The 12,766-nt window shown below is 42.2% G+C and overlaps 2 protein-coding genes across 2 annotated transcripts in view; both read right to left on the reverse strand.

Annotated features, from left to right (window-relative positions):
* Positions 1-1,347: 1,347 nt before the first annotated feature.
* LYRM2 (LYR motif containing 2) lies at positions 1,348-4,296 on the reverse strand. Its single transcript, XM_060237240.1, has 3 exons — positions 4,109-4,296; positions 2,491-2,631; positions 1,348-2,014 (listed from the first exon to the last, which is right to left on the reverse strand). The coding sequence occupies exons 1-3, from the start codon at positions 4,151-4,153 to the stop codon at positions 1,934-1,936; spliced, it is 267 nt and encodes an 88-aa protein (XP_060093223.1). The 5' UTR covers positions 4,154-4,296; the 3' UTR covers positions 1,348-1,933.
* A 1,606-nt stretch (positions 4,297-5,902) lies between these two features.
* The window catches only part of LOC132570542 (midasin-like), a 168,914-nt gene continuing 162,050 nt past the window's right edge, over positions 5,903-12,766 (reverse strand). The window contains 5 exon segments of the mRNA XM_060237254.1: positions 5,903-6,731; positions 7,535-7,677; positions 8,140-8,203; positions 11,165-11,279; positions 11,378-11,451. Of these exon segments, the coding sequence (XP_060093237.1) occupies positions 6,543-6,731; positions 7,535-7,677; positions 8,140-8,203; positions 11,165-11,279; positions 11,378-11,451 (585 nt within the window). The 3' untranslated portion in view covers positions 5,903-6,542.

Consider the following 12,766-nt stretch of genomic DNA (forward strand, 5'->3'; position numbering starts at 1 on the left):
GGAAGAAAACCGTGTACTTATGACTGTGGCACAAAATAGTTTTAACTATGTAACAATGAACTGTTGTTTGTTGTCACTGCTTAAAAGGTGTAGTTTCTGCATAACAGTAAAAAACTAACAGTACAAAAAACATCCAGACTTGGTTCTTATGATTATTACAACACTTGCAAATGTTTTATAATAAAACAACCAGGTGGTACTGTAGCAACTATATGTGAGTTTTAAATGCAAGAAGTTGAAACTTGGTCTTCAGTTTTAAATGATGTACAACTCAGTCCTATGCAAATATCTTCAGAAATAGGTCTCACTGATGTCACAGAATACACTTCCAATTAAGCATATGTAGGATTGCAGCCTTATCCCACTATGCTCCCTCCAGGAGGTATTGTGTTAAATGAAATTTGCAATGGAGGAACAAATCTTTAAATTATTGTTAGTAGTTTTCTGCTCCAAATAGTTCAGGAACAGTCAGTGTCAATTTTGTATCTTGAGCTATACTGGAGCATGTCTAGCTGCTCCTAATCAAAATGGGTAACTAATATTGTTTTTGTTCAAATATTATTAATCATACATAGCAGCTTTAAATCTCTCCAATCAAGAAGGACAACTATGCCTTGCTAGGAAAAATACCGACAACATCGAGATTACTGTATACCCTGGAGGTTTTGGGCTAAGCCAGGGTTTCCCAAACTCCCCCCCCCCCCCACCCTGTGGCCCAGTTATTTTTACACTTCTCCTTCATGGCCTACTAAAATTCAGGGGTGGAGCCAGGAAACTTTGGAGTGGAGCCGGGAGACAGGAAAGCCTGTCTCTTTCTTCTATAGAGGTCTCCAAGGAAAACAGAGCTCAGGCTTTGCAGCCTGTGTCAGTCTTCAAGCCCAGCTTTTATCTTCACAACACAGAGATGTTGGGGGATGGAAAGAAGGAAAACGGAGCTCAGGCTTTGCAGCCTGTGTCAGTCTTCAAGCCTAGCTTTTCTCTGCACAACAGAGAAACGGGAAAGGAAGGAAGCAGAGCAGAGCTCATGCTTTGCTGAGAGCAGAGCTAGCTTTGGCTTTTCTTGAGGCTCCTGTGGCCCGGTACCAGGTTGCGACCCTGCAAATGGGAAACGCTGGGCTAAGCTATTTCTTCAGCTTCTATATTTCAGCACAATTATCCATTATTAAGCATGAATGTAATTATACAAAAAGCTGCATTAACTGTGTATTCTGCTGTAATTTACACTTTTGGAATTAAATTATTACCTATCAGATGTAATAGGTTTTTTTAATGGAAAACACCTGTACAGTTCTTACTGGATTACTTGTGCCATGTAGCATATATAAATGGAAATGAATTAAACACATGTTTGCATAAACTGTTCAGCATTTTACTCCTGTTGGCTCAATAAACTTTGCAGATGTTCTTCTAAAGCTGGAAAACATCAACAGTAAGAAAGTCTGTTCCCCTAAAGCACTGCAAATCTGCATCTTGTCAATGGTATATAGTCAAGGCTTCCTTCATACATAACCAGTACATGAAGGGGAAAAAATTCATCCCATCATTTGCTTGATATCAGTTTGCATGACAAATACACTCAATGACAGAGTAACGTCTTCAATCTGACAGAGAAAGGTTTTACAAAGTCTTAAGTAGACCTTAGTTAACCCTCTGCTTGATCACATTCTAAGCAATGCTTTTCATAGGCATAATCTGTATTTTTGGGGTAGCAGTCCATTTTTGCATTTTGCTGTGTCTGTCAGGTTTAAACATTATCCCCCCTTGCCAGTCTTTCTTTACAGATTTCTGCCCATTGCAGTTTAATTTTATCAAACTCAGCTTTCCCTACGACAGTCTGTATAAGCATAACTTTTTGATTCTTAGAGAGGTCCCTCCAAATCTGATGTCTTCTAAGGAAGCTACATTGAAAAAATATTATACGCCACAATTAAGGCTAGGATTTTGCCAGTTTTAGAGTTCTTTTAAGTTCTTGAAGCTGTATGTTTCCCTGAGTGATCATCATCCTGATTGCATCCTGTAAAATAAAAAGTATGTTTAGTAGGCACATGCAGGTTACTAAGTATTCACCTATATTCTATAAGGGTATATGTTAACTGGCAGAACACTGAACCTATGAAGTGCACAATATTTACAGTAATGATAATTACGGCTAGCATGCTTTCTACTTGTCATGGCCCCTATAAGGAGATCACAGAAAACTAGGTCTGCTGGGCAGCAGCTCTACATAAAACACAAAGATAATCCACGTCAGATCATCAACAGAGCTACATAGTACAGCTCCTGCATTCAACCAAATAGTCCAAAGGCCTTTACTCAGGCCACTTTGGGACTTTCTGTAAATTAGCAGCATGATAGTACCAACAATTATTTTTAAGCATCATCTGACCAGTTTTAGAAGGCTCAGTGACATTTTATGATACAGTGCAGTTAGTAGTACTTGTTTTATTGTATCAGCTTAGCAGATGTTGTGTATAAGTGACTATTTCTCACCTCTTCTGTAGCATCTTTATTCCTTTTGAATTCTGCCCTTGCCCAGTCTCTCAAGTAATGACGATCAGCTACATGGGGTACCTGATGAATAGCCTGAAGAATTTTTCTGTATAACTGAAGAACTTGCTGCCTTCTTAAGAACTATAAGACATCAAATAACTATCAGCTCTTACCATAGGCTGTATATGCTGTAATACTGATGTAAATATACAGAGGTGTCTTATACCCAGTCCAATGTTGTCTGTTGGTTTGGTATTGTTTGCTTTAACTTACTTTCTTAGTTCTAGGGGCATCTTGCAGCATCTGTGGCTCTATTACTGAGCTATTGCTCCATGTACACTTGTGATAATCTAAATAACCCCTGCAGAAACGTCAAATATTAAGCTCATGAACACACAGTCCACCACACATATGTGTATATTTCTGGCAAAGGCAGCCATTTGTACACATGATAAATGCTGCATACATGAACCACTACAGTTAGGATGCTGGACCAAGAAAGATGATATTGCCGAGACCTGGGTTCAGATGTCCATCCTGAAACTGACTGGGTTACTCTGGGACAAGCAGTCTCTTTCACAAGATAATTTACCTCACAGGACTGTGTGGATAAATTGTGCAGAATATGCACCCCGCCTCATCTTCAGGTAAGAAGGGTAATAATTACACCTTGGCATCCTCACTACAAACTGAAGTGGTTCCTGAGTCCTTCCCAATCAACAACGGGAAGTCAATCAGTGTGGATCTGTCGCCCTTGCCCCCCACCCCGTCAGTGCTTTTACAACCCATGTGGCTGTTAGGGTTGCCAAGTCCAATTCAAGAAATATCTGGGGACTTTGGGGGTGGAGCCAGGAGACATTGGGATGGAGCCAGAAGCAAGAGTGTGACAAGCATAACTGAACTCCAAAGGGAGTCCTAGCTCTCACATTTATAGGGACTGCACACCTTTAAAATGCCTTCCCTCCACTGGAAATATTGAAGGATAGGGGCACCTATTTTAGAGACTCATAGAATTGGACCCCCCCCCCGGCCCAATATTTTTGAAATTTGAAAGGTATTCTGGGGAGAGGCACCAGATGTTATGCTGAAAATTTGGTGCCTCTACTTCAATAAACAGCACCCCCCCCCCCGCCTCAGATACCCGCAGAGCAATTCTCCATTATACCCTATGGGAATCGGTCTCCATAGGGAATAATGGAGCGCCCAGAAGATATTTCCCTCCCCCCCTTTCCGATGACCCTGAAGCGGGGGGGGGCCTCCAAACCGGGGATCCCCTGCCCCCACCTGGGGATTGGCATCCCCTATGGCTGAACAGACGAAACCTGCGGCGTGATCCCGCTGACTGTCTGCCTGTCGTGCTGCCAAACCTAGCGAGGACATCGTCAGCCACGGAAAAGGCGGCCCCTCAGCGCCTGTCGCGGCAGTTCATTGGTTTGTCCCACTATCCCTTCAAAGCTAACCCCGCTGGCCTGCAGTCTCGCCTTCGCCAAAAAGCAGGCACCGAGCCGCAGACGCCGGTTAGGCAACTTCTTCCGAGGTACAGCAGCGCTACACAGCGCCGGGCGGCAAAAAAGCACCAAAAAGGTCGGCTGTATATGGGCCCGCCCCACCGCTCTACCTGCTTCAGAGTCAGCGTGGTCGGAGGCAGCCGGGACGACGCCATGACAGACCAGCGGTAGGCGACCCGGCTACTTCCTTCTCACTCGTTAGCGGAGGGCGCCTTGCTCTTGGCGGTGGCTCTTCAGCGCCCCACTCGGCCCAAGCGCTTCCAGTGAGGGAAGGAGCGAGAGGGAATAAAGTTACTCTTTTGGGGAGGGAGTAAAAACGTATTTAATAAACAGCGGGAAAGGGCACTTCCTCCTCAGAATCCTACTGAGCAGATCTAATAAGCACAGTCGGAAAACGGGCTTTCCCCCTTTCTTCAAAGGAGTCTCCAAATCAAAATGTACATGGCAAGGTGACTAACCGGAGTCACAGGGGGGACAGAGCTTGCCATGGACTCAACAAGCTGCAGCATAAAGTTGTGCTTTATTGATAGGGTTGCTAACCTTAAGGTGGTGGCTAGAGATCTCCCAGTATTACAGGTGAACTCCAGGCGGTAGAGATCAGTTCACCTAGAGAAAATGGACACTTTGGAAAGTGGACTTTATGGCACTATAACCCATTGAAGTCCTTCCCCTCCCCACATGCTACCCTCTTCAGGCTCCACCCCCCAAATGTCCAGGTACTTTCTAACCCAGAGCTGGCAGCCCTATTCATCGATGATTTTCTACTGAAGTACTGCTTTTTTGTTGTCCATCAGGATGGTTGTTAAAGGTTCTTCCAGAAAACATGAACGTTCCCATAGGGGGTTTGGTCACTCTTATCAAAAACAAAAGCCATGTAATATGTTTGGTTGTTGATTTCCTCTTGCACAGTCCCACAGAGGCAGAACAGCTCAGAGAAAGCAACACACAAGTTATATAGAATTATGGTGACAGTGATATGTTCCCAAACTAATGTCAGAAACCATTTCACCAATAGTTCCCTAGATTTCTGACACCATGCAAAGCCAAGAGACAGTGGGCACACTGTGCTAACAAGTTATTTTTAACCCAAAATGCTTTTAGGAAATTTTTAATTTAGGATGTTTTTGTGATGGCTCTCATAGTTCTCTCTGTGGTGACCTTGAATCCAAGTATATTATGCCAGATGAGACTGTTCCTAAGAAAAGGGTACTCAGCCTTCAAAAACATATACTGAGCCAGCCCCACCCCACCCCGGAAGTTTTGTTAGGTTGTGAGGCACTGTTATGGGGCTGCATAGCAAGACAGCCTTCTCGCAGGCATGGACATAGAAGGTTAAGAGTACATTTCAGTGAAAAGCTATGACAATCACATGACCAAACTCAAGGTAACCACAGTATTTCTAGAAATATCACACTGATTCTGAATGCCAGAAGTATTTTAGTAAAAAACATTACCTTGAGAATACACATCTGGGCTTCCTAACATCACCACAACAGCTGTGCAACTGTTAAAATTAGAGTGCAGATGCTCTTTGACGCCCATACCATTTTCTTCTAAGCAAAAAACTAGTTTCAAACATTATTTACAGAACTTCTCTGTAGTTCTTCTCTCTCAGCATCTCCAATTGCAGCTGCAATGAGGGAGGTGGACAGGTAGATGAAACAGCCTCTCTATATTCCTTATAGTATGGAACCTCTTGGGCCAGTGTAAGCACCACTGGCAGAAGAATGAGGAAAGATGATGTTGCCAAATTTCTCACTGTAGTCCCCCATTCCATCTGTTGGGAGAGGAGGAAGATCTGCACCCACAAGCCACTTGTGTTTTGTACAATCCCATCCAACCCAATGTTCTTAACACAGAGCAAAAATGCAGTTCTTTTCTGCCCTGATAAAGAATGGACACAATTACAAACAGCAAAACATCTTTATTATTAAACACAAATGATGCATAGTTTTTCCAATGCAAAAAGGGTCAAGGGAAAACATTTAGTATACCAAAATGTTTGTCTAATGTTTGCATTAGACAGAAAGCAAACTTCACAGTGTAAAATGATAATGCAGACACTTTCGTATCATAAAAATACCCTTCTGGCATTATCAAACAACCAGCAACCCACAAACCATTTCAAGTAGTACTTTTTTGGCTGTGTCATCCATCCCCCATAACACTGGGTGCTCACACATGTTAACCTAAAACAGACATGTATTTTCGTTATCGTTAAAAATCTCTATTTGCAGTTTCCTCTCAGAAGCAATGCTAGTTTCTTACTACAATAGAAACCATCTTAAGAATAATTTTTCAAAACGATAAGAAAATTTCGAATAAACCTTAGAATAAATTATTTGGATAGCAATTAAGGGAAAAAATCGGTTTCCACTGTTTCCAGATAATGGCAACAAGTAAATTGACTCATTTCCCCTGTTTATCATGGATTGCATAGTTTCCTGCACTGAGTAGGAAGAATGCTCATTTTCAAGGTGTACTTTCTGGACCATTTAAACAGCAGCTTATTCAGTGATGAATTCAATCTGATCAGGCAAAACTCTACAGGCTGTCTGAGGTAGTTACCAATTCAAACCACTGCCTGAGTGCATCACTGAGAGTCTCTGGAAGAGAATTCACATCTCTGAGGATTATGTAGAAAGGAAAGGGAAATTCTTCCATGTATGACTTTATTTCTGGCAATTCTCCTGGTCCTTTAAATACCGGTACTTTTATATCCAAGATGGAATCCTGAAAATTAAAGTGACACAGTGATTAAAAGCACAAGTACTATATAGTGAGTTGCACAAGTACTATAGTTACCACTATGTTTCTTCATTACTAAAATGACATAGAGATAAAGGAACAACTTTGTTACACTAACTGAGAATAGGAGCATTTATCTGAAGACTGCTAGGGAAGCTTGATGTATTGTCAGTCTGAATTCTGTCCCCCCCCCTCCACCAAGAATTTCCCATTACTAATGAAGTACTAGTGTAGAGATTAACAACCCTCCCATGTTCAGTGGATTCAGTTCTTAAATGAGTAGACTGTTATACAGATGTGCAGTTATAAGGATATAAGTGATCTAAAATCTAAGTCAAGGGAAAGACTATAAGAAAGCAACCTATGATCAGATTATAGTAAAACAAGCAGTAGTATAAAAAATAATCCTCCAAGCTTTATTGTATGGCTAAAATTACCTTGTCCTATCCTCTCCAATGTGGGGATGACAAGTAGCAGCGAAAGGGATACTATTACTAGTATTACAAGTAACATTAAAAGAAAACATAAAAGCATGGAGCTTTGCAGTTTCTGAAACTCAGTACCTGCATGTTCAGTAATACTTAGCAGGGGAAATTAAAAAGCTGAAAACACACCTCAAAATCAGTTGGTACAGTATGCACTCTGGGTGATTTCCCACTATTTTTCTATTGAACTGGACAGTTCTTCAGTTATATAAAATTCTCATGCTACAGCAAGATATGGACCTTTTTATAACAGACCATTTTATCCCTGTGAAAGGAATAACATCCCATATTTCTCTCACTCACCCTTGAATCGGGGTTGTCCAACACTACAAAAATGACAAAGATATTTGCATTCTGAACAGACTGGACAGCTGCTGTGACACGTTCCTTGCCCTCAAGAAAAAGACCTCTTCCATCAGATACTATTAGGAGTAGCTGAGCAGTTTCTGTTCCAGAAGAAATATATTGTTTATTAAAGGGAAAAGATAAACAGCATTTCATCAAAGCTTTGTATTGCTATAATTTGCAATTAAAATATCTGAAAGAAAGCTATGAAAAGTTGTTTTAGATAAGACTGCAGCCCTAGAGAGAAAACACAATTTCTGTTTGCTAAAGTTGGCACAAGTTGAAGTAATATAAAATTGCAGTGACAATCAATACTAATGGATGCTCTAAAAGTAATAGAAGAAAAAAAACCCAAGCTGTCTGGTACTCTGAAGTAATAAATTGAGATCAGAAGTAATTTGGGATCCACATAAAGGTAACATGAATGGAGGCACCAAGTATTTAAAATATGCTTCATTATTTTACTAAGAGCTTAAACCAGAGGGATTCAGTCCACTCAATGTAGCAATAGTTCAGCATCCTTTATAGTGAAAACTACTACTGTGGACATGACAAACACTCACCTGGATTCATGTTCTGAGAAAACTGCTGTGCGGCAGCAAACATATTTGTTGTGGATTCTAAAAACTGCAAGAAAAACAAATACATTATGAATCAAGAACACAAGTTCTAAAAATTATTCTACCAACATTAATGGGACTGCTAGCTGAGGACAGCTGCCTAAGGTTCAGCTACCCCAAACTCTTGTAACTATTCTTTAGCCACAGAATCTGATAAGTTTGAATGGACTTCAACCACATATGCAGCCTCTTAATAAGGCCATATCCAGTTTTTGCCCACAACAGTCTTCAAGGTGAAAAGGGAATGTGAGTTTTGTAGCTTCTGCTCATCTTTAACAAATGCTATTTGAACCAGTTTGTTTCCTAGCTTCGGCACAGTTTTTTTAGAATAGGTTTCTTTTTAGATGATCCCAGTTAAATGAAGGATCACGCTGGCAGCATGATGATGTGATATCATTTACAGAGCCATCATAAGCAGAGTTTCACCCTAGTAAGCCCACTGACTTCAGTGAATTTAGAAGGATGTAACTCTGTTTAGGATTGTGCTGATACTCAGATCTTGTTGGCTATGTTACACAGATCCAACTCAGCAGGATAGCAATGCTTAGAGAAGGTACACATTCCGCTAGTCTTGTAAAGCCTCCTCTTTCAAAAACTCCTGGTATGGAAATGTTTTTCAGGGGGGTGGCAGTCATTTTTTTGCACAACCTACAATGGCATGTTGGATTCTGTAGGGAGAAAAACCTAACTCCTGAGAAATTTGATCCCTTAAGGTATCATTCTCATGATCATGCAGAGGGCTCTCCATCTCTGGTCACTGGCGATAAGCCACCATATGACCCATGACACTAATGTCTACAAAGATAAAATTATTCCCAGATTTTGTGCAGATTATTCTCAGATTTCATAGTTTATATTATTCTGCATAGGCAGGGTGTACCAGGCCAATGCAGGGAGAAGAACTTCAGTGGAGAAAGGTACTCTTGTATGGGTTGCGCCTCTTCCTTGCTCTGTGAGCAGGGCATTTGCAAATCATCTGCAAAGGTTTCTAGTATTCTAAGGAGGCACTAACTTCCCAGTCCTGCCCACTCTGGATGGTCAAGCTTCCACTGCTCTCCACCTCGATTATTAAAAACACAGACAAAAATACCTTTAAGAAATCTCACAAGTGGCAGTGGTGGAAAGTATATGAAATCATCCCAGATGGAACAATTCCCCAAGGCAGCTACCAGAGTTGAGCTATCGCCAAAGGGAGACTTTGGCCACTCCTCAGCCTGCAATCCCAGCAGTAGTTCTTCAACTGCCACTCTCCTTTCCCCTGCCCTGGCATGGATAGGGAGTGGGTAGACAGCCCTCTCCATTCCAAAGTACTGGCAGCGGATGGGTCCATCCATGGAGCTACCTACAGCTCTTCTGAGCCAGCACCTTTCACCCTGTCAACTATTCAAGTCCAGGGGGCCTTTGCAAATACTAGCATTGAAAGGTGCTCCCCTCATCTTCTTTGCTGAAGGAAGGGACTCCTAAGGCAAGTGGGGATGCAGGACAGATAACTTTATTTGCCACTGGAGGGGCTCTCCTTTTTGCTTTCTCCCTAATCTTTCGCAGCAGAGCTTTGCTTACCCAAGCCTCTGTCCCTACATTATGCCTGTGCAGGAAGAGAAAACAAACAAACCAAAAACGTAATGCCACGGACCTATGAAGATTCCTCTTTTTTTCACCCCCCCTTAAAAAAAGAGGGGGCATCCCACAGACTCAGCCATTCCTTGGAAGAGCTTGTTTCCTAATCCATGGATCTCAGAATGACTCACAGGAACAGACATTTTAGCCCTTCTTCTTGGCCAAGTCCATGAGGCTGGCACTCACCCCACCTTTGATATACAGAGCTACACACTGCCCATTCTGAGTCGCTGCACTCCAATTCTGCTTCAGACTACATGGTTTCAGCTTAAGGAACAGAGTGGTAATGGAAATGTATCACTTCCTCTGGCCCAGTCTCTACCAGCTTTCTTCATCAGGAGGACCTACTCCATTTTGGGGAAGACCACTTAGTCTTAAGGGTTTACAGGACTAACCTCTCACCAACTGGCTCCAACACCTCATATTCTGCTGACACTCTTCTCTCCCCTGCCAAAGTACTGGCAGGGCTGGGGAGTGGCCAACTGGCTTTTTCCTGTTCCCAAGCACTGGTGCGGATCGGCCCATCTATGGAACTGCCCACAGCTAAGTTCAAGCTAGTGCCACACATCCCATCAACTCTGCATGTCCAGAAGACCTTGATAAACATCTGACACCCCTGTAGATCCTTCTAGGGTAAGCCTGATTGTCATCTTGTTTCCAAATAGAACATATGAACATATGAAGCTGCCTTATACTGAATCAGACCTTTGGTCCATCAAAGTCAGTATTGTCTTCTCAGACTGGCAGCGGCTCTCCAGGGTCTCAAGCTGAGGTTTTTCACATCTATTTGCCTGGACCCTTTTTTTGGAGATGCCAGGGATTGAACCTGGGACCTTCTGCTTCCCAAGCAGATGCTCCACCACTGAGCCACTGTCCCTCCCCAAGGGGACAAACCCACAGAAGGGTCCTCTACCTTGCCCTCAGAGCATCTATACTTAAGTGACAAGAAATCTCTTTAGGTCTTAGCTTCTGAACTACTCCAGCAGGAGCTCCTTGAGGGCAACAGAGCCTCTGGATTCTTTGGGGATATAGTACCAGATGAGGCCCTGGTGGAAATCAAGGGAAAGGAGAAGCCGATGCCCTCTTCTTCCAAACAAGACAGGAATAGATACAGCAGATTAGATCAAACTTCATTTCAGCAGAGTATCCTTCTGGCAGAAAGCTTCCTGACTATGCTAGTTAGCGTACCACAGCTATTTTAAGTCAGAAAGATCTCCTCAAAATATTCATGTTTACACATGAATAGCATATACACAACCTTTCTGAATTGAAGCCCATTTCTATCCATCACTCCTTCCACTACTGATAGCTGATGCTATGATATGAAGTATCAAAAGATACTAGGACATACCTGTGCTATCTTAGTTTTCTTTTGCTCAAATTTGCAAAGTCGTAATATCCGAGTTCCTGATTGGTCATTAAATTGCTCATGGAATGGATGCAGTAACTGAACCGTTTCTCCAAAGCTGAAATAAAATGAAAAATGCATTTTAAAATTGGGCAGTATATGCAACAAAAAACCCAGTATGGATTATTTTTCAAATAAGCTTAAAAGTATCCTTACCTACACACAGCTATCTGTCCCACTTCTAAGAGGGTCAGCGCATTTCCAATTACTGCCAGGGATTCATAAGCAAGCTATGAAAAACAAGGTTAATTAAGTTACATATCTGAAGCACTTGCAACAGATTTAACCAAATGTACCAGTCTAAAATTGTGTACATTCAGGAAACCTTTCTTTATGTATTATATTTGTTAGATACTACCATAAAACTATCATAAAGAACTAGAAGACAAAATAATATACTCAGCCTGTATGGATTTGCTTGTAGGCATTTTGCCCATGCAAATATCTAAGTCAGAGGTGTCAAATGTGCGGCCTGTGGGCCTGATTTGGTCCCCAGAAGGCTCCTATCACACCTGCAAGCAACTGGCTGTCTGCTTCCTTCTTCCTCTCCTGGTTCCTTTTTGTGTTTCTCCATGCAATTCAGCCAAGCAGAGCGGCATCTGGCTCATTCCCTCTCCCCCCTCCCTTTTCCCCAAAGGAGGAGGAGCCTCCGCCAATGGAGGAGCTTCGTTCTGTAGCTCTTCTGTGTGTTTGAGAGAGCTTGATATAGCTAGAGCTCTCTCAATCAAAGCTTGAGCTGTATCAGGCACAGCAGAGCTGCAGAGCTACAGAGCTAAGCTTCTCCATTGGCTGAGGCTCCTTCTCTCTTGGGAAAGAGGGAATGAGAGGGAGGCTCCTTTGCTTGGTTGCAATTCAGGGGAGAAAACACAAAAACACCTTTAAGACCAACAGTTTTATTTAAGGCAAGAGCTTTTTGTCTTGCTACTCTCTCTGTGTGTTTTTAAGCTTGCTTTTCCAGGGCTCTCCTGGGTGGAACTGGATTTCCTTCCCCTTTTGTACTGTATTCATACCCTTCTGATCCAGTCTCTCTCTTTAGGAAAGCAATGTGGACTACTTAGATGAGGAATAACAGCAAATCACCAGTGAGGTGGATTGGGCCGAGAGTGTATGTCCAGCACATTTCCTTTGTAAACTGGGGATTTTGAACCTATGTTTTCCAGATAGTAGGTTGATACTGACCACTATACATGGCTGTCTCTCTGTTCTTGCACTGCCTCATAGGAGTTGCAGTTATTTTTCTGAGGAAGACTATAGTTTTGTAGATAAGCAGATAGCCTTCAGTCTATTTCATGGTTCCTTCACATGGTCTTGATCAGCACACAAAGCAACATGTACAAAAAGCTCACAATGCCTAGCCATTTCATGTTTTCTCCTGGGTCCTAAATATTGAGCACAAGATTTCTGTAACAAATGTCAATAATTAAAGAGCCGGTTTGCAACTTACAGATACACACCTGAACAGCATACTCAAGATTGCTACAGCACACAGACATTGTGTGCAATAATTCAGAGCAAGAGGTGTTGGTTATCAGAAATTGTTAAACA

Source organism: Heteronotia binoei, chromosome 1 (genome assembly GCF_032191835.1).
Source record: "Heteronotia binoei isolate CCM8104 ecotype False Entrance Well chromosome 1, APGP_CSIRO_Hbin_v1, whole genome shotgun sequence".
NCBI classification, from domain to species: Eukaryota; Metazoa; Chordata; class Lepidosauria; order Squamata; family Gekkonidae; genus Heteronotia; species Heteronotia binoei.